This window comes from Apteryx rowi, unplaced genomic scaffold (genome assembly GCF_003343035.1).
Source record: "Apteryx rowi isolate R43461 unplaced genomic scaffold, aptRow1 scaffold_32, whole genome shotgun sequence".
Classification (NCBI taxonomy): domain Eukaryota; kingdom Metazoa; phylum Chordata; class Aves; order Apterygiformes; family Apterygidae; genus Apteryx; species Apteryx rowi.
In genome coordinates this window covers 3,262,838-3,290,718 of record NW_020449641.1, presented here as the reverse complement: position 1 = coordinate 3,290,718, position 27,881 = coordinate 3,262,838, and the positions used below count along the sequence as shown (strand labels likewise).

General features: G+C 44.4%; 1 protein-coding gene across 5 annotated transcripts in view; it reads right to left on the bottom strand.

The window, feature by feature from the left end:
* Positions 1 to 27,881, bottom strand: part of TP63 (tumor protein p63) — a 111,803-nt gene that overhangs the window by 48,967 nt on the left and 34,955 nt on the right. For 4 of the 5 annotated variants that reach the window (XM_026070863.1, XM_026070865.1, XM_026070866.1 and 1 more), the window contains one exon: positions 3,360 to 3,614. In XM_026070863.1, coding sequence (XP_025926648.1) covers positions 3,360 to 3,614 — 255 coding nt within the window. Of the gene's footprint in view, positions 1 to 3,359; positions 3,615 to 22,669; positions 22,846 to 27,881 lie in introns of those variants that run through there. The other variant, XM_026070864.1, reaches the window with a different exon arrangement.

Sequence of the window (27,881 nt, the reverse complement as noted above, 5' to 3'; positions counted from 1 at the left end):
TCAACTACTACTCCCCTGCCCCCCATCTCCACAAAAAGTAACCTGAGGGGGTCTACCTAGGACTTCAGATTTCTCCCTCCAAAGCATGCAAATCAGGAGCTACATGCACAAAGTGAACAAGAAGTCTGAAGCATCTCACAGCTCTATAATCCCCCTTCAGAGAAGCTGCTGTTCTTTCAGGAGAAATAACTGAGTCTTCTCACCAAGCCCACAGCCTTCACTCCCATGACCTAATCTGCCATGACTCAGCTTCAAACAAGCTCAGAGGAGGCTACACAGCTAAGCGCCCCATCAGCCAGGATGCCAGATCCACCACCAGCCACCACCAAGCTGTCCCAACAGTGCAAGGTGGGTCAGCCTAGCTAATTCACTCCCAAACGGGGGAAAGTGTTATACAGTGAGCTTCCTTACTTAATACTGTTGCCCTGGGGAACAGCTAGAGGAAAGAAAAGAACTAAGAAACAAGGCTTTCAAGTTTTGGACTCTTAATAAGGGTGGGGCCATCTAGTAATTAAACTTTTAATAGGTCACTGCAGTGGAAGAAACCCTTCCAGTTGGGTAGGTTCCTAATCCATCATAAAAAAAAAAAAAAAGATGACAGGCATTAATCAAAGCATATGAAGTCACATTTGGGGGGGGGGGAGGGAGAATGAGCAACCCAAAGAACTTGCTCTTGCTGAGACAATGGGGCAATCACTCCTTCTTTCATCATTTTGCACATTTCCACATTTCTCAGAATGGCAGCGGGAAAGAGCCTTCACGTCCTTCTCCACCCACCCCACTGATAAAGCTGTCGAACACATATTACCAACTGCTCAAGAGCCCATGTGAAATGAGTTGGTGGATTAATTAGCAGAAGGGCAGAGCTCTGAAGATGGAAAGATGCTCTGGTGCGAAATGCATATTGATTGAAGGTCCCCAGCAAGCACTGCCAGGCTGTCATCAACCACGATGAACACGCTGCGCACCACCGGCTCCTGCGCAAGGAGCCGAATCTGGGTCACTCAGCTCTGTGCAGCGTGGGGACACCTGGACCAGCCAGGACTGTGCTTGCCCCTCAACAACCACAGCGCTCTTTGGGAGGCAGTTCCCCCACTAAAACGCACTGACTCATCCCTAGACAGGCTGCCACAGTAACACAGAAGACATCTCCATCTCTCTGTAGCATGGTCCATGTCAGGGCAAGATAACATGAGGGCAAGCTAAATGTGCTTTTCCCCCAGCTGCACACAGTTGGTGACTGCAAAATGCCAGCCCACAGGGCCAGGGAGATGCTTGCAGCTTTAAGCTTGCAGGTACCTCCCTCCTCCTCAGCTCTAGTGGAAAAAGCCATTAAATACATTCAACACTCATTTCAAAAGACCACTTTTTGTAGCTGAAAGGACAGCATCAAACACCCTGGTTCCCTACAACTGCCTTGTGCAATTCCTTATAACATACATATCAAAAGAGAACATCTTTTTATATCTCCTTTAAAGGACTCTCCAGTGCACTCTGCAAAATCTAAGGGCAGCATTTTCCTGCTCTGAGAAATGGAAAGTAAAACTGACCAACTATTTTCTTAAAGGGAAGTGAAAATACATACTATACATGATGTAGGTAGAGAAACCTGGACATGAAAACAAGTGTGAATTACAAGACATTGTTCCCAATACAAAAAAAAAAAAAAGGAAAAGATGCATTTCCACATCATTTAAAAAAATCATTCACCCTCTTATGTATGAGCAAATGGAAAATTTGTTCTTGAATGGACATAATACATTTTAACTCTAGGAAAAAAAAATCCACACAATTTTCTTAAGACTCCTGCTACCAGTTTTTGACAAAGCTTGCTTTTAAGAGATAAATAATGCAAACTTAATGATTTACTGTCATGTGCCATCTCTTTCCATCTAGCCAATAAAAAGGATCACACAGGTTCCACTGTTTCACTGTCATGTAGTGGCTTAAAGTTTTATAGTTAGTTGCAATTCCTGCTAGACTGTATTTAAATTAGAGATCAAAATTTTTCCTTAGATTTAGAAGAGAAAAACAAAAAACACAAACAAACTCTCACTATTTTAATGCACTTAGCTTTTGGTAAAGCGTATCTGTTCTGCAAAAACAGAATCGGTGCTTTTATTCAGGTAGCATGAGTTCTAAAGAAGGAAACAGTGGGAAGCAGTGGGATAATTGTGATACCCATTAAAAAACATCACAAGAAAGTTTTGACTGAGGGAAAATAAAACAACAGTTCATAATATGGTGATGCTGCAACTTGAGCTTATGCTTTAAGAGTCAGTACATATATCAAAAAAAAAAAATCTGTTTCTTCCACAGGGGATTTAATTAAACAAGTAAACCAGACTTATCAGGCACAGCAGCGGTTACTGATAATGCCTAATTTAGGCACCTAACTCTCTAGTGTTATATGAAGGTCTAATATTCAAAACTTAACTAATTCCCCTTATTGACTATACAGGGAAATTGTCTATAGGGAGATGATTCACAGCACCTACTCCGAGTGCCTCAAGCAGATGAGAGTAAATACTGAACATCAATATTCTCCACTCCAAACATCTCTAATCTACAGCCCTAAAACACTACAGGGTGTACGGTTCCTGTAGCCCAGGATACAGAACTACTAACTCCTACAGCTTGAACAATCAAGTCATCTCCACCAAAGATCAAGAGCTCGCCTTCAAGTTTCAAACTTTCTACTTTTTTTTTGATAAGAAACAGACTACACTGACAACTAGACCAATGCCTTAATAAAAATAAAAAATAAAAAAAAAGAGAGAGAGAGAGAGAGAGAGAGGGAGGGAGAGAGAGAACACACATCTGAGTACCCCAGGACTGACCAGAGCTGGCGACACTGGGGTTCCCCACCAGCTGCCAGAGGGGCAGGACATGGAGAGAGAGGAAGCCTCGCTCCATGGGTCAGCACAGGGAGCGCCACTGCCGCTCCACACCTCTGTCCTGCTGGCACAGCTCTTTGCGCCAACTCTGACTCAAACCTGTGTGTTTAAGCCAAGGGAAGCGTCAAATCTGTTCTTATTCCTCCTCAATGTTTTACTCCAGCACATCTGCTAGTCACGAATGGAGAGCCACTGTTTCATCATAAGTGAGCTTTAGTTGACTGTCTTTTTGCAGGACACTTCATTCACCTGGGATTTAGTGAAATTGAGGGTTAAATTCCCACCACACCCTCCTAAAGCAGCCAAGATAAATTTCTCCCTCCTGCACATAACATGTAATGCACTAAAGAGGACACAGGCCACTCTGTTCTTGCACAAGCCTGAATGATATATCACATTTAGTGTCACTACTGGCCTCGGGACTGAAGCCAGAGAAACAGCAAGGCTACGCTGCATCCTTACCGTCCACGTTGCTGACTTTGCTGTGCTGGACTGTTGAAATGATACATCGAAGCTGTGAGGTCCTGGGTAGTCTGTGTTGGAAGGGATGGCTGGGGAGGGCGAGAGGGCATCAAAAGTGGAGCTGGGCTGGGCGTAAGGCGAGGGCGCCGTGACGCTGTTCTGCGCGTGCTCCGTGTTGTAGGGGCTGGTGGAGGAAGAGCCATTCTGAATCTGCTGGTCCATGCTGTTCAGGAGCCCCAGGTTCGTGTACTGCGGCTAGAGGCAGAGAGATGCACAAAAGCGTTACAAAAGCACCTTTAGCACCGGCTGGCTTGCCGCACCGCAACACAGCCTTCGCCATGTGGGGTTTACAGTATGCTCCCAGCACCACCCTACATGTTTCATTCAAAGAATCAGGAGAATTGCAAAGAATATACCCCATTTTTTAGTTCTGTTTCTATCGCCTATATAAAGCTTCTCACAGTCACGTAGTAGGTCAGCAGCCAAGAKGGGAAAAGAGCTTGTATCTAATGAGGGTGATTAGCAGGGCAGCAAATCACCACGAGAAGACAGGCAGCCTATGTGTCTAGCAACACTCTCAGACCCAGACCTTTTTGGAGGGATTGCTATAACCTAATTAAAAATAAAATAAATGGTTCATTACAGGGCAACTGGCTCTAAATTGTATAAGGTTACGCAGTCTCTGACAGCCTTGAGCTCTATCCAGAGACCATTCCTCCTCTTGCAGATCCAACCCTGCTACCCACATTGATATTTAGAAGCTCTTACTCAGCTAGTACCTGCACTGAAGTCACCAACTGAAGTATCAGTCACTGRGAGAAGAGGTTTATAGCCCTTAACCAGGTCTGTACACTGCACTCAATTCCCAGTGACTAGCTACAGACAGTCATAGAGGAATTAAAGGTGGCCTCATCAAGCTGAGGACAAGTTCACACCATAGAAGGCCTTTCCACATACATAAGTAGCAGCAGTTGCACAGTGTTTAGCATTTAAATGAGCAGTCAAGGTTGTGCCCCAAAAGAAGCCTCMAGGTACAAGTGACACATGAAACGATTGAAGGCATCAAAAAAGAAGGCTAGAGAATGAAGTACATAAAGGCAAAGGTTAGATCAGGGAGAAGTTAGCAGAAAATCACGTGCACGAGCCTTTAAATTCTATGTGAAGTCCTGGTCCCCCATCTCAAAGAGATGAGAGGGAAACAAAGTTCAGAGAAACGCAACAAGAATGACCAAAAACCAGTTGATGCCTTCCAGTCCTGCAATGCTTAAGTAGACTAGGACTCTCTAGCCTGTAAAAGAGACAATGAGGAGAAAGGGGGAATGCATTRTAAGTGCATAAATTCTTAAGTGATATGAAAGAACAGATAGGAAATGATTATTCATGCTCTCTTAATACAAGAATTAGGGAACAACAAAACATCACTAGCATGATGTTGGTTTAAAGACACGCACACATGCATGATGTTTTTCACATGGCCCATAGTTAAATATGGGATTTTCTGCCACGCAATACTGTGGATACAAAAAGCCTATACATGTTTAAAAAAAGCACTGGACAAGTTCATGGGAGAAAAGTCCATCAAGGCAACAACTCCAAATTTAAGACTGTGTTTTAAAACCACAAATAGTTGGAAGCTGGGAAAGTATTCTAGGGAAACAGGCTTACACAATCACCATGTTCTTGTATTCCTCCGATGAACCCAACACTGGCCACCACCAGAGACAAGACCATGGGTAAGCAGCACACTTGGTTTGGCCAGGCGCACAGACTCTCACCCTGTGCTTATCTGAAGAAGGGCACTGTTTGTGCCCAGTTTATAGAGGGCAACATCCAAAAGGCTTTTTGGTACCTGCCCAAAGCACCTCTGGGATTTCCCAAGGAATGTGCAAGGACGAACACGYCTAGCTTTACAATTAGACAGCAGATGACATGGCAGAAATGACACTGGCTCTTTCCCTTATTCAGAGATCTAAGCATCTCATTCACCTCCAAGCACTACCATGTCCAACCCACCCAGAGCCATCCAGCTCACGTATCTGACGGTGCTTGAGCCAGTCTGCTCCCTACTTTCTTCTACTTTCCAGCTGTCACCTCTTTTCCAGAGAATAGCTCCAGGACAATCCTACATTATATACCAGAGGCCAAAAGCTCCCTGGGTCAGAGTACCAACAGAAAGACCATAATTAAAAGCTTTCCCAGTGCTGGGAATCCCAACAGCCCTACTGAAGCTTCAAGTACCACTTCATCATTCTGCACAAGACCCAAAAAAGAATCACAAAGCCCCTGTCTGCCGAGTTCCCCGGGGCTTCAGACAGGCCATTTAAACACCCACTTTCTCCAGCCATTTCATCCATATAGGAAAATGGCCTGGTTCCTTTCCAAGGGTAAGGCATCGTCCCTATACCCAAACACTTTGCGCTCCCAGCTGTCCTTCTAGAAGAGAAGGGGATAGAGAAAACCAAGCCACCGAGTAGAGCTCTTCCTCATATCTCTCTCTCATCTGCACTGGAAGAGGCTGACATTTTACAGGATTTTTAATTAAAAGCCCAAGGTAAGCCCAGTACTTCTGGGACTTCAGTGAGGCACACACAATCTTCCGGGAGCAGTAAGTCGGGGCAGGGTGTTGCTCGGAGCTGCACTGCAGAGGAGAGGGCCTGGTGGGTAACAAGCTGGAGGACTTCATCTTGGGAGCTGGAATGGCCTTCAGGAGGACACTCCGGGCAGAGGGAAAGGAGAACTGGATCTCTCCCTTGCTCTGCAAGTGACACACACGCCCTTGGGCAAGCCACCTCGCCGCCCTTCGCCTCCCCCTCCACCCTTGGCCTACTTGAGGCTGTAAGGTCTTCAGGGCAAGGATTGCTCCTCACTATGTAAAAAGCACTTCACTTAATGGGCCTCCGTTTTGGATGAGGCCTTCAGGCGTTAGAGTAATAAAAGCAATTACGTATTGAGTTCTAATCCTGGATGAACCAGCGACTCTCCGTGTCGCCTCAGGTTAGTCATTTACCCTCCCTGCCTCAGTTTCCCCATTTACAGCAGTGGGGAAGMGCTCACCTGTCTAACAGGGGTGCTGTGGGATTCAGCAAGTGCCCATAACCGCACTGTGACTTGAACATACCCTGGGCTGCTAGAAGTTTGCTAAACAGTTGTCACGGGGGAGACCAATCCAGACTAGGTGTTTTTTTCCAAGAGGAGAACAAAGCTTTGACAATGCAGATGACAGTTATGTCTCCTCTCCTGCAGGCTGTTCTGCAAACCAAGACTTATTTAATGGACTTTTGGTACGTGTTTTTCCTTGATGCTAATTCTATATGGTGGGTGCTAGAAGGTGAACATAAATGGCTAGGAACRTTCTTTTTGCTGATTAATAATTTTGTATTTAATGAAAAGAAACCAAACAAAAAGCCACACACACATGCCTTCTCTAAAACATAAACAATCAAAAGCAACAAAAAAAATTTTTGGATCATTTAATCAAAATTAGTCCCACACCCCCTGACCCTAATGAGACCTAAAGGCTTCTTAAAGTCTGCAGAAGTATTACTCAGTTGTTTCATTTCTCATGGAGATTAGCATCAGACACACTCCCTAATCAGCAGAATGATGAAAAGACGATGATGATGAAAACAGTCTCCTAAAACAGCTCAGGCCGACAGACAGCAAAACAACAACTGTGTTTTAGCTTCCACTTAAAGATTATTCCTTCTAATCCCAGGCTGTTTAAGATTATGGAGAAAGATGACCAAACAAGCAGGCAGCGTTAACAAGACAGCGCAGCCTGGAAATGCTGAAGATGCTGCTGGGAAGTCAATTAAAAAAAAAAAAAGTACCCCATTAAAATTTAAGATATCCTTAAGGGAATCAAGGATCCTTTTCATTCCATTCAGTCCAGGGACCATCTGTCTAAATGTTAACAGTAGAATACCCATTCCATTGCATTTATACATTCGCATTCCATAGCTGAATGCCATGTCCCCATTTGCTCTTTAAATAACTATTAATCTCCTTGCACTTATCCCAGTGCTGACACAAGCAGCTGTTTGACTCCCCTCCTCTCCCTCCACATCCCACCAGCCTCCAACCTTTCACCTTTCCTGGCCCCTTTCTCCCTGCCCCGGGCAGGTGCTCTGACCCGGTGTCAAAGCCAGTCGCTAGGCTTGTACGCTTGTATGTAACACACACACACACACACACACACACACACACACGACTGTGCTCATCCTCTGAATCAGCTCGCAGCTACGCCTCAAGGCAGGCAGCTTGAAGAGCTGTTTGTGCTCAAGGGGTCAACATCTGAATTGCTCGCAAGCCCTTTGGTGGGAATCAGATAAGGCTTTCGGAGGCACACGCCTTCTGACAACACGGCAATTAGAGGGGCAGCAGGCCCGCAGAAGGCGGCACGCTGGAATTCAGCGCGCAGCAGAACTCCTGCGCCCCGGCCACGCTGCGGACCGCGAGCTGGGGCGAGAACAAAGAGATCAAGGGCCTTGTGCAAGGCTGCAAGACATCGCCCTGAAGGAGGGGTTTGCAGGGTGCGTTTGCACACGCACGTGTGCATGCGCACACACACACGCAGAGCCTCCTCACCATTTGCAGAAAGCAAGATGACAACATTTAAGCGGGTACCTAATTCTTGCCAGTTGGGTAGCTCAGAGTTTAGCACTTGCTTGTGTTTTGCTGTGGGGTTGTTTTGAACAACTGCAGGCTCTTATTCCTGGCAGAATAAGAATGCTGTTTAGTGAAAAGAAGAAAAAGCATGCAAGGCAGAAATAACAGGTTATCTAATTTTCAGTACCTTGGTTCTCAATTTCCGTCCTCCCCCCCACCCCAAGTTTCTGACACTATTAATATTGCTGAAGCACTACAAAAACCTTCAAGCAAGTTTAACTGCAGACAATCAGAGGGATGCAATCAGTTCCTATACTACCTATTTTAGAACATCATTTCAATGATGTATCTAGAATTATCAGTTTCACTTCCTATATGCCATCAGCTTCGCTTTTAGGTTTTCATGCTAACTCATATTTCTAGATTAGAAAAGCCATGGTTTCACTGGAGACACTGCTGAATTAAAAGAAAATTAGAGACTGAAAACTGCACAGCTGTTTTATCATTGTTACGCTATGATAAAAACGGGACTTCCTTGGGAACGCTCCAGACAACATAATGCAAAATCCTTTCCAGTCCCAGCCACCCGGTAGCACCTGCCACAAGAGGGCAATGCAAATGCTCACTGCAGAAGGTAGAGCTGATGCCTGCAGGAAGATTCGCCACTCCACCCAAAACAGGGCCCTTCTTGCTCTGCACGGCAGGAAGAATCCCCCCAAGTCCTTGGGCTACAGCCCGTTTTTAAACCCCATGTGTTAAACATAAGGCTATGAGATATATTTGCAAAGAGACCCCCCACTATTAAGGCATGAGGGAAGTCACACAAGCAAAGAAAAATTTTCAAGGGGACTTCCAAACCAAAAACCCCCTAAAATGCACAGCTCCATTTATTTACTACCCAGTTATCAACCTCTCAGAGAAAGTTTTGAGAGTATTTTTCCACTTGAAAAATAAAGGAAAAGTTACCCCCTTAACTTATATATATATTAAAAAAAACACTTAGATGCCTCCACTCCTGCTATTAAAATTCTTCTCTGTCTCTCCAAAAGAACGTGCATCAATATTGTATATGTATACCAACAAAGTTTTATTTTTCATCATTGGATCTTTGCAGCTCAAGAACATTCTCCAGCTACTTAGAAAGCCTTGCAAACACCACCTCTCGTGCTTATTCTCCAATGATAAGAGATGATGAAACTACAGTGAATTACCATGGATGTTGGCAACAAAGATTCTGCAAGGTATTTTGCTCATTTTGTGCTTTGCCCTTAACTGCACCATGACTAAGGCACCAGGACTAGTAAGAACCAGCTTACGACGATATTTCAATGTCAGACAACGTAAAGATTCAGACTCTTGTTTGAGAAGAGATCTTTTACGAGCAGCAGGAGGAATATTTTCCAGCATACTTGATGCCTATCCAAATCAGGAGACGGATACCTCAAATGTGACAGTACACTTAAATCAACCTAGTTTCAGAACCTTCCTAAGAGGGGATTTAGTAGGTGGAAATAAAGTGCTTGAGCTCAACAGAAGTGCTTCTATCATAATTATTAATCAAAATATTGCTGAACACAAGGCTGTGCAGCTTTGCCAATTGCTCAGAAGGCAACTGATACAATGCTAGATGTAGGCACACTCCTTGTGCCATTACAAAAAAATGCCAGGAAATAAAGGACTCCACCCATACCCCTCAGCTAAGATTAAGGCTGAAGCTGCAAGAGATATGTAGCTAACTCATCACAGTGAAAGGTGTGATTTGGTTGGTATCTCTAGCCTCTTCTCTCATCGAAGAAAACAAACAAACACTAAAAAATTTCTTTTCCTGCCAGACTGGCTGTCCACCCAGCTAACGCACATCTGGATTGCACTCCGTTCGGAAGCAATAACCACAGAACAGTTTGGACATCATTCCGGTCCCCTCCTAGCCATAAGGGAAAGCACAGTTGTTTAAATAAAAGCTTAGGTCCAGATCCCTGCTGTGCTAGATCCCAGAGTGCCAGCAGCAGGGCGCACCACCTCTCCACATCCCTCCCAGCCCCACTTCTAAAATGGAAACAAAGCAGGCAGATCTATTTTTAAGAGGCTTCCTCCCAGAGCTACTGTACAGCTAAACACATCAAGGACTCAGAAGCACTTGGATATTACAATAGTGTGTACCATGCACTTTATGTGAACAGTCAAGGAGCAAGTAACTTTGGTTCAACCAAAGATACCAACAATTATCAAGGCATCAGTTCAGCTTAAGGGCCTGGGAACCTAAGCTCTAATTACTTTGTAGCAGAGTTTTTAGCACTGTATCAATCTGCCTGATTTGAATAATCTTATTGTTGTGTCATTGCTTCTTCCAGGAAGACAGAAGACTATTTCACATCCCAGTTGTGTTACAGGTTCCCAGTGTGATGTGCTGCACTGGGCTAGAAGAGTCCCTGGACCCTGTAAATCCTGGTCCCTGCTATTAGAGACAGCCACAGCATAACCAAACGCACACAAACCTCACGTAAAACAAAAAAAAACAACAAAAAAACACATCCAAGATTGTCCTGCACAGGTATTACATGTTAAGAACTAAGATAACCACAGCATGTCACCCAGACAGCTTCCAGCACAGCCCAAACACATACTGCACAACCTAAAGAAAAGAGTTCTCATTTCACCCAGCTACGGGGAGGAGGGGAACGACACTCAAACCAAAACAAAAATCCAAGCATAAGTGATATTCTGAAATCAAGCCACCAGGTTTAAAGTTCAGATACGCAAGGTTAAAACAGTGCCCACTCTGCCTACCTAACACAGCATCCCATCCCTCTCAGTAACTGCCAATCAAACTCTGACAGTGGCCAACTTGGTAGAAACAACAAGCTACATATGGTAAAAAGAGAAATCAGTGCACATCAGCGACCTGCAAACAAACACCATCGCCCAGGAGAACACTACGAGTTGTATACTCGGGGGAGGGAGGGAAGGCTGGATGATTTCCACTGGAATTAGCTTTTCAAGTTTGAATTTCATGCTACACATACACTCTTTAGATTAACGCAAGCAGCACAACTATAAAAGCCATACCCACTGAGGCTACAGCCCACGTGCCTCTCCACTCAGACACAGTTCTGTTGACCTCAGCAGAACTTCTCATTCAAGTAAAAGCACACTTATGCAGGTATTTACAGKCTTGGAGAATAACTCAAATTCATGAAAAGCAACATGAGGGCAAGTTTCTATATCTGTCCCTAAAGGCTGCAAGTTTGCCAGTGTGTGTCATGTCTCCTCCCCCCCCGCCGCCCCCACTTTGTTTTTCTTTTTAGCTAAACTTCGAGTCTTGCCCCTTGGTTAACATTCATTTACTTTTACACAGCAAAAAGTATTTTTCAKCCAGAAGCAGGGTGCCTTTTAAAACAAGCACAGCCCAAAGCAGGAATGCCTGTAATTCCTGACTCCTACCACCTGCCACAGGTTCACGTAAAAGAGCTTGTCTAATTCTAGGATTATCAGCATGACAGTGCATCCCACTGTCTGGACACCCTATATTCTGTAAGTATTTCTAAGTACTTTCCAGTGCCTATAAAAACAGTATGATTGACTTCTCTAGGATTTTATTTTAGGTTTTCAACACAAAGATTCTGAATTGGGTTCTTGAAAAAAATTCTCCTTGCATAGAAAACACCACTTTTCTGAATGCTTGACCATTCTCAGTAGGCTTTAATGAAGTATAGCCTAGATATCCTAATGATTTTGAAAGTTCAGATAGTTCTAAAAGAGGAAAGAGTCCAAGACCTCCCCCCACACATGCTGTCATTTCTTTACTCTGGGCTTGTGCACAGCAATTTATTTGAAATGCAATTGGAAAATATATAAACACGGAGGCAAAAAAAATTCACACAATTGCATCTCTGTGAGATGTCAGATACAACGAGGCATCAGAACTCCATGATTTTACAGCAAATTCATTAATATCCCTAACACGCAGTTTCATAAAACTAAAACAGAGGCCAAGAGCTTCCTAAGCTCTCCTGTTACCAGCTGGATAACAGAATGTCAACAAAGATTTGAAGAGCCAGAAAGTACAGACTGATTTGGAAAGGCACCCCCTCACAAGAGATCTAAAATAACTGAAGACAAAGACCTATAACAGGAAAGATAGAGGAAGACTGAAAGATTTCAGTGAAATATACTTGCCTAATTTCAATGGCTGAGAAATACTAAATGATCATAGCTTGGTAGGCCGTACAGAAACCCCTCAAGTGCTGGGGTTTCTACAGCAATAGTGAAAAGTTGGATCAAAGAAAGTCGTCATATTTAAATAGGAGGAACTGATTAAAATACAAAGGAGGAGAGAAACTGGACAGGAGAACTCCTGTAACTGATTAGAGTTGCCTTCTTTCTTGAACTCTTTACCAGACGGTAATCATTGATGGTTATCAGTCATTTCAGACTTGCAGCATTTTATTGTGTTGAGAAAGCAGTGTTAGGCTGGACAGGATATCTGTGTGTCATCCCCAGTGAAAGGCAGCAGACACGAACTACCAAAGTATGGCCATAGGGCACAAGGACAACAAATGCTCCAGGTCAGAACAGCACCAGGAGTTGAAGTCAGCTCCAAAATTTGTCACTGTGCTCAATAAAACCAGAATCCACCAGGTTTTAGACACCAAAGTAAAATAGCCCACGTAGCTAGTATTCTAGTCAGAACGAGAAATTCAGACAATCTGCAAGTTAAATAAATCAAGCAGTTAAACACAAGAAAACAGAAGCCACACGCATAAACCCCCCACACCCACTCTTTGAAGCATGGTGCAACTACAGAATATAAGAACTCATAAGAAGAGTTACAGGAGGGCAAAGGGCAGATTAAAACAAGTTACAGCAAGCAAAGAAAAAGGTTTATACTCCAGCACAAGAATCCTCATGGATTAAAAGAAAGATCTGTGGAATTTTCTAGTGTATTTGGCCAATTCCTCCATCCAAAATAAGCATCAACTCCTGGATGACATTTTCAAAAACCTGAGATACGGAGCGACAGACCCAAGGCAGCACCATCAGCTGAGGAGCTCTCAAGACTGAGTGGGACATCAAGGGGACTGGCTGCCAAATTCTGATTATGCCCCAAATGCAGAGAACAAAAGGAGGCAGAGATTTGCCTTCTAACACATGGGTTTATGCTGTATATTAGAGTATCTTGTGACTGGCACCAAGAAGCAAAAAGCTGGCTTTGCGGCTGAGTACAGCAGCACGCAGAGCCCAAAGACCACCCTATCCAACTCAGCAGCATGAGCTGCCCGCCCTCTGCAGCGCACAGCTGAAACATACAGCTTCTCCTCACTTTTTCAGCTGGCTCTTAGGAGATTAGCAGGAGCGTTATACACCATTTTCCAAAGACACCAGGCTGTGCCTGCACCAGGCTGTTCCAGACCCAAAAGCTGGGCCTTTGGGAGCGTTGAGTACATAATGTGCACACGAAGAAAGTGCTTCTTCCACACCGCCTTCACTCCATCAACCTTACAGCCATCAAGAATGTTTTCCCGATCATTTAAATCGCAGCATTATCTGAAGTTTTACACACCCATGATTTCTGAGGTAGTCCGGTATGGACTCTCCAGCATCTAATAATGCAACCAAAACCACATTTCAGTATTGCCCTCACCGTCTGATATTGGTGACCTCAGTATACATTAACACACGCTATGCCATGACTGCTTAATGCAAGGTACAGCTTCAGAAGTCTGCATTTGAGGCACTCAATTGGCTTCTCAGTTTGGATAGTGAAAAACCTTTCCAATACATTTGTTTTTCAATATTGAATCACTCATGCTAGCAGAAAGATGGGGACTTTGTTTTATCGTTTTCCTTTCAAACAGACAGTTTTCGTAATGTAACGAGTGCTTATCACAGTAAGCAAGTTAGCCAAACTAACTGGAAGGCATTTCTAGTCACTCGCTCCCACAATTACCATGACTGCATGCAATTACAGTAGCCATTAACTCAAAGGGTTCTTCCACATTTTTCATGAATAACAGCATATCTATTAATTTCCATTTAATACCACGTTTAACTCCCTACCCCTCCAACCTGAACATTCACAGTTACTTTCAGATACACAGCACAGGGGACTGACAAAGGCTGGTCTCAACAGTTTTCCCACCTTGACATTCAAGAAGCAGTTTCCTGCTTGCAAAATGACTAATATTTTCCAGATCACACCTAGCCAGTGTATTTTCTAGTTTCCTCTTCAAGAAATTCTTGTATGCTTATTTGCTACAGAAAGAGGGTGGTGGTAAAATAAAACATCTACTTAGTAGATGTTCTCAGGCAGTTTACTTATATACTATGGATAAAATACAGAGTAAAACTGCAGCTGTGACAAGTCACAGCAAAGACTTGCAAAAGCTATTGATGATTTCAGAAATGCACCTGAAAAAGTTTGCAGGGTCCAAGTTTTAAAGGAAAGGACAAAATTCTGATCAACTGCTCTATGAGAGATCTCAAACTCAAAAGCTATTTTCTAATGTACATCCAAGAAGTCACGAGGTTATCTACAAAAAATTAAACCCCAGCAAAATGATGAAATACTTTAAGCCATCTTCCATGCAGCAGAGAGATCCACTTGTTGACTTGACATGGTTGTTGACAGCATGATTAAGTCATATAAAGCTATAGAAAGGGAGAGCACATCCACCTATTCCTATTGTTCCATTCACATGTTGCTGAAGCATCACGCACCAGCCCTACACATCAGTTCCCTTACATAGCTAGCTGCAGCATAGCGATTTCTGCCTAAAGAGCACAACCAAGAAGCCTAGCGCTGCACCTCCTCCCCTCTCCCCTCAGCGTGTTCCCAGAAGTCAGCAGAATTCTTTGTATTTACTTCCTAGATGTGGATTAAAAGTAAAAGATTCATATCTGCCGAGACACAATCCATCCCTTTCATTCCCAGACACTACCCCACCATAAAATATTTCCCCTTCCCTCCCTGAACTGGGCGTTTCCTCCCACTCTCTTGCCCTTGGTAAAAGCATTCATCTTCTTGCCATCTTGAGGAAGTTGGAATCATCTCAAATTTCACCAGGCCCCCTCATATACCACTTCCCAAAGTCCTTGAGGGGAAGTTTAATCCGGATCCAAACTCTGGAATCGATCCCAAGAGACTGCTGGGCTCCAATCAATGCATTAAGTTTCAAACATGCTCAGCCTTGCCACTCGGGTCCACTTCCAAACACGGCAGAGGACTAGGCATAAGCTCAGAAACACTTCAAGCCATCTATTCCAGTGCTTCGCCACAATCATGCTGTGCTGCATCTGTATCAGCACACACATCCTGGTTAAAACACTATTCCCTTAGTTGTACCATTAAGACCCCAGCAGAGGCAGGGGATTTGCAAAAACAAAAAAAAGCAACCCAAAATATCATTAAGTACTCTTGGATCATCTCCCAACTCATTCAACTCTAGCGCCAACAATAAAAAGACTGCGTCCTCCTCCCATGCATTTGTCTGTGCCCAAGGAGCTCGAAACACTGGTCAGTAAGTTATAAAATAAAATAAATAATAATAATTAAAAAAAAAAATCAAGTCTAGACTCAAGCTCCCAAAGAAGATTCAAGTTCACTTTACCAACACAGAGGAACTAAAGCTTTTGCATGTCTTATCTGAGCCTTTCTGAAACTTTATCTTTATTCTGAACCTTATCTGAGCCTTTCTTATTGATTTAATTCCTAATATTAGAAGCCTTAAATAAATAAAACTCCAGTCATCTTAAATCCCATACTCCTGTAGTTGCTCCTTGCACAAGGTAATTGCAAGCAACTAGGGTAAGCTCGGAAAGCCTCTCACAGGCTCTTCTTTAGTTAGACAAGAATAAGACTCTCCCCTAGGAGTCAGTCTGTTTATAAGAAATAGGTTCACCCCCTAAATTTCATTGCAGTTCCTTCTCAGTAGCTCACAGCTAAATGATAGCTTGCATATTATATTTGTCCTGTGCTGTTCTCCTAAAGCTTTAGCCCAGGTTTTCCCCTACTGGAAAGCGGCTCTCCAATCCCTCCGACAACTACAACACCTTCTCACGGCGCAGTACAGGTCTGATGGAAAGCTCCATTTAGGAGACTAAAGACTGGAAGATTTCTTAGAAATTATTTAATAATATAACTAAATAAACCAAACCAAAACATAACAGGAAGTTTTTGAAGAACAGCAGATTTATTCACTTGGAGAGACCCATCCACATGCCTAACCATGGCTGAGCTCGTGTATCACTAAAGATGACAGCCTTGATTAATTGTCAAGGAAATGCAAGCTGATCGTGGCACTGAGATGGCAGAGAGCATAGAAAAAGTATGCAATTAAGAAAAGTCAAACTACAACACCTTTGTAGAGTAATGATTTTCCTCTTAATTCCACTTGATACCAAAAGTGACTTGACACTAATCCAGGCCAAGCCACACAAATAAAAGAGCCTGTGCTCACTTCCCCCCTTGAGAGGATGAAGTGGAGTGTTACTGCTGGGTATGTGAGAAGCTACTCTCCTTTCTGACAATTTATGCAACCTCGGTTTAAGAGTCACACACATTTTATTGCCTACTCTGCACATTCAAGAGGCGTTGGAGGCCGTGCCAGAAAAATAACAGGGCTTAGCAATGTCTAGTGCAAATCCATAGGTGCAAGAGTTCCTTTCTGAAGCGTTTCCAGATTTTTTTCAGTGGGAACATTTTGTAAATAGAATTTAAAATTTGCCTTGAGCCAGGCAACACCCACTTTTATTCAATCCTTCGCTATAATGAAATAAGTAGTTTCTCCACTAGTTACAGCAAAGTCTTCCAGAAGAGAGAGCGAAGTGTGTGGTTTACAGAAGTCACCCTCTTACAGCCGACATCCATAGCCTTCCTGTTGCCGATGCCGTGTCTTCCACAGGGAACTAGTAATGCTTTTGTACCATGGAAAACAGCAGTGATCAGAAACAAAATCTTCAGCTAGGCATAACCTGACAGATACAACCCAAAAAGTCATCACCAGATGGGTAGAAACACATACACCACCTTGAGACAGACAAAGCTTGCTTTTGTTGTTTCTCTATGTTCAGGGACAGGGGAGATAAGAGAAGCAGTTTCACTTGACTTAAAATCATTACTTTATTATTAAAGACAACAAAGTAAAATAAAAGAAAAACAACTCCTAAGGGAGCTGCACAGTAACATAACTAGGCTTGTGTCAGAAGAAATCAGAATTCAGGTGATGGCAGCAATGTAGAAGATGGAGACAATCAGAATTAGGAAAAAAGAGCCAACCCAAACAGCAGATTCTATATTCTCCAATGAAAAATCCCCAGCATAAAGTATTTGGATTATTTCATCTGGTATCAACTGAGGTCAATTCACACAGCAGCTCTATTAGCTTATTTCCCAGAGTTTTTGTAAAGAAGCAGACAAAAATGGATAGTTAACAACAACCACTGGTTCATGATGTAAAATGCCTTCACCACACTGTGATGGCTGCTGCTCCTTCCCATCTCTTATGGTGAATATTTTTAGAGTACAGTTAGAACAAAACCAGTTTCTAGCCAAATGAAGCAAGCTATCAATTTGCCAAGAACTCAAAAAGATCCTCTGCCCCTAATTCCAAGCTACTTATTAACTCTTGTTTTGAGCTCGGAAAGTTTTAAAATGGAGGTACAATTTCTATTCTGATTTCCAATGTAAGGCATGCATTACCACGCAAACTGCAAAATGCGTGTGTGTACATAAGCACATACTGAACAGTAGTGTCTCTTCACACACAACCAAACCACAGTGATTTCTGCAGAACTATCACAGGACGCTCAGAAGTTAAAGCTGTGCAGACGGACAGAACGGTGCTAGGTTTCATTTTTGTCTATTAAAGGACACTCATTCATTCTTTCCACCCACATGCAAGTTACCATCATTTATCTCTGTGCTACACCCACAGCCTTAGACTCCTTGAGGTCCAGTCCCTCCATCCTGAGCAAGGAGAGGAGCTCGCTAGGGTAACACCTCCCATTCACTGTTCCACATGTGGTCACATTGCTTCTATTATGAACACTGATATTTTGGCACCCTATTACAGCACAAAAGACCCTCCATGGCATGACAAATCTGCTTAGATAACAGGCAGTTGGACCCTTAGTGGAACCAGACTCAGCTCTCCCCTGTCCCTGCATTTCTCCCACGGACTGGACCTCTTGTTTCAGTGGGGAGGGAGGGAGATGGGAGCACACAGTGAGAGGCAGGTCTCATCTCCTTGCTGCAGACCTCTCTAGACTACTTGAATCTCTTCACTGGAAGAGGTAAAAGGGATAGTAACAGCCACTGGGATTCTCTAAACAAAAGACACAGGCATAGACAAGTCTACCTTAGCTTTTCTATCACTGGGCAAATCTTTACAACTACACTGGGGTTTGAAAACCTCTGAGAAGAAAGAGTACCTAGTTATAGATGGCCTGTATATCCACGTACAAGACCTCCACAACCTGAGGTTGTGCCTAACAAGCTTGCACAGATGTCACATGACAAAAACTTTAGTCCCTTAAGTTCAATTACAGCAAAAACAAAGGATGGATAAACAAGAACTGCAGCCAGACACCAGCAAGGAACACAGCCTCTAATCCACTCCTCCCTTCCCACTCCCGATGCCCAAACTGTGCTCAAGCAAGCAGGGGTAGTAACACCACTTAGATATTCAGAAGCCACTGAAATGGCACTCGTACCTTAACTTGGCACAGCTCAGGAGAGAGGTTTCTTCCCAAGGCTCGCAGGCTGTTCTCTGGCTGCTTGGGAACCAGCAGAGCCCCGAGACACCTTTACAAATAAGTGGTGGAAGGACCAGGAAAAAATGGCTCAGGTTTAATCAATACCTCTCTTGAGAACTCATAGCATCCTCCAAGTGCTTTCATCTTGGGGGTAGGGTGAAATGTGAGGTGCAAAGGGCACTGCACAGATGAGCCTTTCTCCCCAATACCTCCACAAACCTGGGCAGAGCAGGAAGACTGATCTCCCAGGCAGTGGCCATGGGCCTTCCTCTGAAGACCACATCCTTCCCCCTGGGTTTGGCCAAGGGTCACAGAGCAGGGGGTGGTGGGAGGGGAAGAGGCTTTGCTGGGTGAAGTTTACCACTGCTGCATCTCAAAATCATCTGAGGAAAGAAAGCAGTGTCAGAGGAGCCACGGCTTTGTCATCTCAGGCTGTTCACAGGAGACTACAGACTGACAGCAAGAGCAATAAACTCCAGTCATGCTTTCACTGCGCGCCGAGAAAGCTGATGCTCAGAAATAAGCTACGTCTCAATTTTCAGATTCCTCAACCTTAAACTAATGTTTGCTGAAACAACGTACCAGACAGGAACATTTCTTGCACTCTGCTGAGGGGGCCCAGCTCCCTTAGGACATCCTTCCAGGCCACCCCTGGAGCCTCACCTGGCTGCTTTTACAAAGAGGCAGGACTCACATCCTAGGTCAAACATATACAACTGAATTATTATTTAAAAAGATGGGGGACAGGGGGGAGCAAGGAAGCACATCCTTCTGAATAGGCTCTCCTAAACCTGAATCAAAGATACCTGCAACAATTTGTCTACAGCTTTTTAAACTTCCAGTGTGAAGGAATGTTGCCAAAAAAGCCATAAACCAGAGCACAAAATGTTTTAAAATGTTTTGTATAAAACTGGTTCCCCATTTCCCTCCCAAAACTATGATAAAATCTTAACGGAAAATTATTCTTTCTCTCTCCCACAAAGAGCAGGAAGATCTTTATTCTCTTGGCAATGCTTTAATTTGATTTTAGCAAACACTCTAAACCCTGTGCATCATCATCTTAGCCAAACTCTCAAAGAATTGGTCCCTAAAGTGAATCTCTGTTGTTCTCATCCTCCTCTCCCAACACCCCGAAATGGCACCCGAGAAACTTGGACTAGACTGCACAAACTTGCAGACACCCTCTTCATACAGAGGGTTTCAGATTTACAAGCATTTCCAATTTTGTGCATGCTCCTTGCAAGCTTTTCTGCATGACCCATCCCTCCACACCATACCCAAACCCGCAAAGTGCGAGGACGCATAGGAAAGCCATCTGAGGCCCAAAGGGATCCTGTTCAGCAGCACCTCATCATCCCATTACAACCACACTACATCTCTCTCCTTCTCACATCTCCTAGTCAGAAGAGGATCTCCAGGGTCATTGAGTCCAGGACTCTGCCAACAAATAGCATGCTCACTCTTATAATCAATCCAGATCAAATGCAGGATTAGATTAAACTGGAGAAGCAGTTGGGTCAGATTCCATCCTCCAGCTTTGAGGGCTATGATTCACTTTTTGCAGCACCTCTTGAAAAATATCTCCCCCTCTCTCAGCCAGCTTTTGTCCATTTGAGAGAAGCTCCCAAATTCCATTGCAACACTYGGGAAGACGCTCGCAGGCACAGGCCCTGTGTGGATCGGCAGCACATCCGCGCTGCTGTTAGCTCGCGGCCGCCACGCACCCGTCATTAGCGCTTGCACAAGGGCAGGTTCCCAGGCTGCGGGGTGGAGTGCACCGTGCTGCCGGCGGCTGCCGGGGAAGGCAGGAGCTCAGCACCCGTGAGTAGGTGGCGCTGGGTGTACAACAGACACGGCAAGCCTTCAGGGGCTGGGTGGGCAAAAGTCCCTTGAGAGACATTTTAGCACTGAGGGAAATAAACGGGCTTTGGGCAGAGGCAGGGGGCTCCCCCCTCTGCCTTTTAAAATTTGATTTCAGTGGAAAAATGGACTTGTTTTTCCTCCCCACTATGTAAGTTTCTTGGCTGGTTTTAACCAAAAATATATCATATACCAACCTTTTCATGGGTGCATACAGCCGCCTTCTACCCAATCTCCAAAATATCCAGCAACAGTTGCAACAAATTTCTAGCTCTATCTCCAAACCGAGGGCTAGGGCATATTTCTTTCTTGAAGAAACTGTTTCAAAGCCTACATCTTGTTTGAGCTTAGAACGGGCGAGGTTTGTCACCACCACTATATTTTAACTGAGCATTAACAAGTCYCCATTTCTCTTGAGAGGATTCATTAGAAAGGCTGTTCTTCCTCAGAAATAAAGTCAAGTCAATGCTAATCACCTTTCCTTCCACAGAGTATAACGCTGCTCTGTACAACAGAGCAAAGGCCTTTTAAAAGAAAAAAAACTTCCACTGATTGCCACTATGATGAGCAGCATTTAAGCGGAGCGAGAGCACTCCTGAGTGCATCGCTTCTGACAGATGAGCCCAGCAAGTCAACCATAGGGACTCCAAACCCAACTGCTGCTGTTCAGCGAAAGTTGATCAGATAGCAGGAGACAAATAATGCCAAGCAAACATTCTGCCTCAGAAGTGCTCTCTCCACATTTAAGAGTTTATAATTAACCGGGGGTGGAGGGGAACAAAACAAAACACAAAACAAACAAACAAAAAAATCAAAGTTACTGTCTTGTATGGAAGCAGCAGTCAGGAACGAAGCACATATTGCATGTTTGCACTCCCTGAAAAAGAAGGGACCAGGAAAGCACGCAGGTTTCAGTTTACCATGTTGCTTTCTCCGAGTTACAAACCTGCCATCCCAGGCGTGCAAGCCCCAAGTGCACATTTAACAGACTTTTCCTCTCCGGCTAACACATCCCCTATCTGTACGCTCCTTGCAATTCCTATTTTGTTTTGTTTGCCAAGTGGCTGAGATTCTGTCTGCTTCAGGTCTCGTATCCTATGCACTCCACTTGAAGCATTTTCACCAGGAATACACACACACGCGCGCGCACATGCATGCACACACACACACACACACACACACACACACTGGAGCTGCTGCTGCCTTGCCATTCTGACGAGTGTCAACACAGCTGCTGTCTCCTCTGGAATGTAAACCAATATTGTTGTTAGATCTCCCTCAACCCCAGGTAACTTCCTCAAAGATTTGCAGAGTATGTGGCAATTCGCTCTACTTCCACCTTACAAAAGATCTACCCAGTTGGTTTAAAAATAAATAAATAAATTTAAGCTAAATTTTAAGCTCCTGTTCCACCAACACCCATTCAGCGCTAAAGGTTACAGAAAGCAAAACGTATACATGGTATGCGAATTTATCCTCATATAATGCGTTTAGACAAACACCCCATGTAAAACATCTCGCTGCTGCAAATCGCGGGGCAAGATACTACCAGCACTGAGTAAAAGGGTTATTGATGTGAATGCTAACGTGACGTTTGCAGCGGAGAACCTTTGTTTGCATATTATTTTTACTTAAAAAGGTAACCTAAGAAGAGGTTTATAATGCACTTTTGGTTTACTTCCTAAACATCGTCTACTTTTAACAATGAGCGGCAATTTCAGCAATAAAAAGGCTAGTTAATGAGTTATAATGTAGTCAACACAGATACTGTTCATACAACTACAGGAATGCAATCTGTATGCATTGCCCACAGTAGGAGATTACTCTGCCTTACTTCTCCAATGAAAAAAATTATGTTTGACCAATTAAGGTTCCCAAAACATATTTGCTGTCCCAAACGTAAAGACTGAAAGTTCATTCTCATTCCAATACCTAGCCCAGCAAACTCTGCTCGCCATTTGCAAAAGTTTCAAAAAAAATAAATGTATATTCCACACCTAGCTTCAAGACTACAGGGGTGAAGAAAATGCACAAGTTCACTAAAAATAAAATATATCAAAAATATCATAGCTCAAACCCAGAATCCTTACCTCGCTATACTGGGACTGGGCATTGTTTTCCAGGTACAACATGTTAGCAGTCAAATTGATCAATGCTGCTGTTCTTTCTTCAGGCTCCAGGATTTTGACAAACACCTCCCACCCCCTTGAAGACCCTAAAAATATGTGATGCTACTTGGAAGATAACAGGACTCGGAGTGTGCCTCTCTGCATAATTTAAGTTTCCCTTATATACCTAACTATAGGCAAGGAGGAGGAGGTGGGGCTCTCCTGCTTTACCTGTCCAATCTGTCAAAGTGYCACCTGGAGTCCTCCACTCCAATGGAGAGAGGCCTCTCCCATCTCATTAAGTAGTTAGAATTCCTTATCACCAATCTCTAAAAAGCAAAGGGAAGGGAAGGGTGGGGGGGAATCTACCAAAAGGAGAAAAAAAAAAAGAAAAAAAAAAAGAAAGCAAACTATAACTTTCCCCTGTCACTTTTCTAAGAGTTTGGGAACCCAAAAGACAGCCACAGAGTCATTCGCAATGAGGAGCTTGGGAAACTTCTATTTATTTATTTTCTGAGGAAATTCCAGTGTTTTCTTCAGGAACAGGCTTCTCTGCTACCAAATCCCAAACTGTTTGGGAAGGGATCGAGATGCAACTTTTGAGACCGGCAGTGCAGTAACATGGCCGTGCCTCTTGTTGTTGCAGCATGTAGTTTTTGGACAAAAATACCAAGGAACCTTCCGCGAAGCAATTACTGTTTCATATACCATAATGCATCTACATGCTTTATTGCCCATGCACTCTTTCATCCACACTCACAGCTACCAGGTGCCATGCTTACAGGACATCATTTCACACTAACTATTATTTCTTCTCTGTTCTGTAATTGCATCTAACTCATTCTGCTCTCATCACTGTAGTAAGTCTTAAAATACTCTCATTTACAAAAAGAAGATGTTTAAAAAAATAAAATAAATAATCCAAGGGACTCATGGTTTTGAGCACTTGCAGAACTAATATACAGAAGAAATATACACTCAAATTACCAGGCACTCCTCAGTAGGAAACCACCTGAACGCTGTGCTCACAGCAACTAAAAATTTTGAAAAGACAGATAGGAAAAGAGCTAACTCTTTAGCCTAGTCAGACTCAACCTGCGGGAAAAYGGAGCAAACAACAAGGCAGATCAGAATTGCCACGCTGTGGTTTTACTCAGAAGGAACAAGTCAAATTCCCGCTCTCGCTGCAGTTGCGGGAGCGGAGACACCCGGGAACCCCCGAGCGCGGGCTGCAGCCGGGTACCGCGGTCCGCAGAGGGGCCGGCCACCCGGCGGGCGCCCCGCAAGGTCTTGCCGGGACGGCTGCGGCGCTGGGCTCACGCAGCACGGTTCCGCAGCGCCCACTGCGAGGGGTCTGGTGCTGTCTCGCCGAGCCGGCGGGATGCACAGAGCGAACAAAAGACAGCTAATTTTGCTCGCTTCTGAAAGCTCAGCGCAAGCTCTGTCAAACAAGGGGAAACAAAACACCTTTTTAAAGGGGTGGGGAAGGGGGAGAGGAAACCAAACATCCAGATCAGAGCAACCGCCTGCCCTTCCAGCGTAATGACAGTGCTCCAGGACTTTTATTTGAGGATCTATTCCGAAGCAGGCCAACTGCTAACTGATAACTACCCTCATGACTGCAACTGCTCACAACAAAAACCGAACCTCCTGCTCTGAGCCATCAGCAACTGACCTGCGGGTGCTTTGCGGGGGGGAGAGGGGCTCCCCGTGCAGAGCAGCTATGGCAGCTCGGCTCTGCCACGGCAGCCTGACGCCCAGCCAAAGCCTTCTGCAGGGCTGAGCGCTCTGCCCAAGAAGCTGGTCCTGTTCCCAGCCACACCAGCTCCCTCACCTTTGCGCATCACCTAACCCCAATTTCTCCACCGTACAAATAAGAGGGGGGACACCAGGTTCACATGGAGCCAGATCAGTGGTGCTGCCTGTGAGTACGGGCTCCTGAACAGCTCTCTAGGTAACCTGCTCTGCTGTATTACAGAAGAAGGAGCCACCACTGACTTCCTGCCCACCTGCAAATTAAAGGACATTGCACCCTTGCACCAGGCTCTTTCCAGACTAGAAGGCAGCAATGCACTCACTAAACTGGCACTAATAAAAGGGAGCAAAACCTTTTTCAGGAAGGAATGAACACCAGAGCAARAGAGGAGCAGGGCAGGCACCAGAGCAGAGCAATGCAGGAGCACAACACCCTCCCTACCCTGCACAGCTCCTTGCCACCAGAAGGAGTTTAGTTATCTCATTTAGTTCTAATTCCGTGTGCTTGGCTCAACAGACGGCCCCTAGGCGCAAGAGCAAAAGTTTGCAAGCATTTGCAGTGCACCTTCCCCATTCCTCCTTGCCGATCACAACACACTCTGGATGTTGCTTCCAGGTATGGGCTGTAGGGAGTAGAGCCGTGCACAGAGCCCTCCCAGCAAAGGGAGGGCCCTGTCTACCACCGACAGCAATATCTCAGCTCAGGCTGGGGCTCCACACACCTTTAGTGCTCCTCAATTACCAACCGAGCTACCAGCAAGTGCCTCCTGAGCACAACAGGTTTCCTATATCCCAGGAATAACCCAAAGACCACTGCTGCAGCCCCTTCCTTTCCTTACCATCTTCACCACCACCACGCAAAACCAGGAGCTGCACCGGGTGCATTTACGTGACCTCACCTGAGGCAGGTACAAGCCAAAAACAAACAAACAAACAAAAAAACCATACAAGTACCAGTCTGGAGATACAGGCAAGGTTTCCAGGGAGCAGCCACAGCCCTGTTAGCCAAAAAGGGTCTCTTCAGGAGCAGCACAACTGCAAATCTTGCACGGAGCTAGAAGTCACCTGCAGATTCTCTGCTGCCTAATAATGGAAAAAATTACACTGGGCAAGTATTAATAGATTCATTCATCTTGAAGGACTGTAACCATTTTGACCCCTTAATTCTGTCAAGCTTTTGATACTGGCCCGTTAGTTCAAAAGTTATGGAGGGGAAGGAAAGAGGAAGGTAAGATACATATACATACATGCATCTCCCAGCCACAGCAAGTCATTGCAAAAAACTCTTTTACTAGCTGTGCTATAAAACTCAGAAGATCCTCCTTTTTCTCCAGTTCCAAGTCATTAATGCAGCACTGTTGCGTTAGTTATCTGTAATCTTCTGTCCCACAGGTGGCTGGAGGTGGTTGTAGGTGAAGCAACACCCAGATGCACTAGACAGAGATATGTGAAAGTTTATCCAAAGATATCTGCATGACAATATGAGGAGAAGCATATATACCATGAATATATTGACATGTCAGCACAAATCCCTGCTCTCTATACAGAAAGCCCAGAGTTGGCTCTGTGCCTCAGAAGCATTAGCCTGTGCGGTCATCTTGAAGTTAATGCAGGGCACGTGGCTTTTTTCAAATCATGCATTCACAGGTGACACAACGGAGGCAACCACCACCCCACTACCCTACCCAAAGCGGGAGAAGGGAACAGAACAGACACGGACAAGAGCAGCTCAGGGCTGCTAGGTTGCACCCGCGAGCCACAAGCACCCGTCAGCACTGGTGCAGCCCAGACACACACGTACCTCTCACATGGTGTCCCAGGGCTCCATATCTGTTTCACTTACTCCTTTTGAGGATGCAAAAAATTAAACAGATYATAGAAGAGTCTCTAACTACCTAACAGCAGTGAGGCAGCATCTCTTAAAGACTGTTAGAGGCAAACCTGACTCCCAGAAATAGAGTATGCTTAAATGGCTTTGTGACCAAAAGAATCCCCCTTCAAACCATACGCTCACTTCTCAGCAATGGGACAATGATAATTATCATTTACTCAAGCCTTCTGGTCAGCTTTTCAAAGAAAACACCAACATCAGTTCTGTTGTGAACATATAGTCAAAGTGCAAGACACGCTTTGCAGAGATAGGCCATATCTTATTATAATAGTCAGTCTATTTTTTTTTCTATTTTTAAAGAATAAACTAGAAAATAAATCAACCCAAAGCATCAGGAGTTGTGCAAAACCTGCTGCTTCAAGTTTTGGATGCTCAGTTTGAACTTAAAAGCAAAGCTGCTCTCAGCCTCTGTAAGGGAAGCCTTTTTTAAAGCAAGAGCCTAACCTCCAATACTTTAGGAAACTAAAAATAATAATTGCTAGTTAGATTTGGAAATTTTAGCTGGAGTCCTAGCAAGACTGCCTCGGCTGTTCTGGAAAGCTTTCAACAACACTTTGTGGATCCTGCTGGCATGTTGAAAAACAAATATACAAACAAAAAAACCTAAGTTTCCAAAGTGAGGCATCAGCCAAGTCAGACTGTTGATTCAGGTTCTTCTTTYGAATACACTTTCCCCACGCTGTTATATGCTGGTCTGTTCCAGCCTCTCTCACYGGCAGCACTGGCAAGTCCTCACTAACCCTTCCTGACTAGGATAACTGCGCTAAGTCATGACGATTAAAAATGTCATTGCCACAAGTCTTTAATTGTAGTGTTAATTGGAGATTGTGTAATTTCCTGTAGAAGGGGGTGTGTGCATGCGTGCACACCTGCCTGCTCGTTAGGTGGTTCATGCAGAATTTCCTGCAGATCAAAGAAAAAAAAAAAAATCTGCTCAGACCTCTCCACTCTGTGATAAAAATAGCATCTGGATCAACCGCGTCACCACGGACTGTGACTTTCACTCAGCTCAGAAATGTTTACAAATTAGGACTGAGATAACAGAAGGAGGAGGAAAAAATAGAACGTGGGGGTTTTTTGTTTGTTACATCTGAATAACTGCTGAATGCTCAAAAATGTGCCTCTGTCAATTAGCTTTGGGAGTTTTTCCAGTGAAGACTTTATGGGGCCACACGTGATAAACTGCAAGAGCATGTGGCCAGGTTAAAGAGCAATAAGAAAATACCTGCAAAAACTTAAAACACCACCCTTCCTTCCTGAAACCTGCAGCAAGGTTGGTCAGCTGGCCTTGCTCAAACCAAGCAGAAGATTGGGGGGGGGGGGGGACGGGACACTCCCCAGCAAATACTGAAATACTCTTCCCCTTTCAAAAAGCAACAGAAAGACAAAACAAAAATCAGCTGAAAACCAACTACCTTCATCTACTCATGACAGAGATGCTGCTGAGAGGCAACCTCCTGCCCACCGCTGACCAAAGCAACCAGCCACAGCTTCATGCACAGAATGGACCAGTTTCTCTGTGGCACTGCATGGGAGGTGCAGCTTATC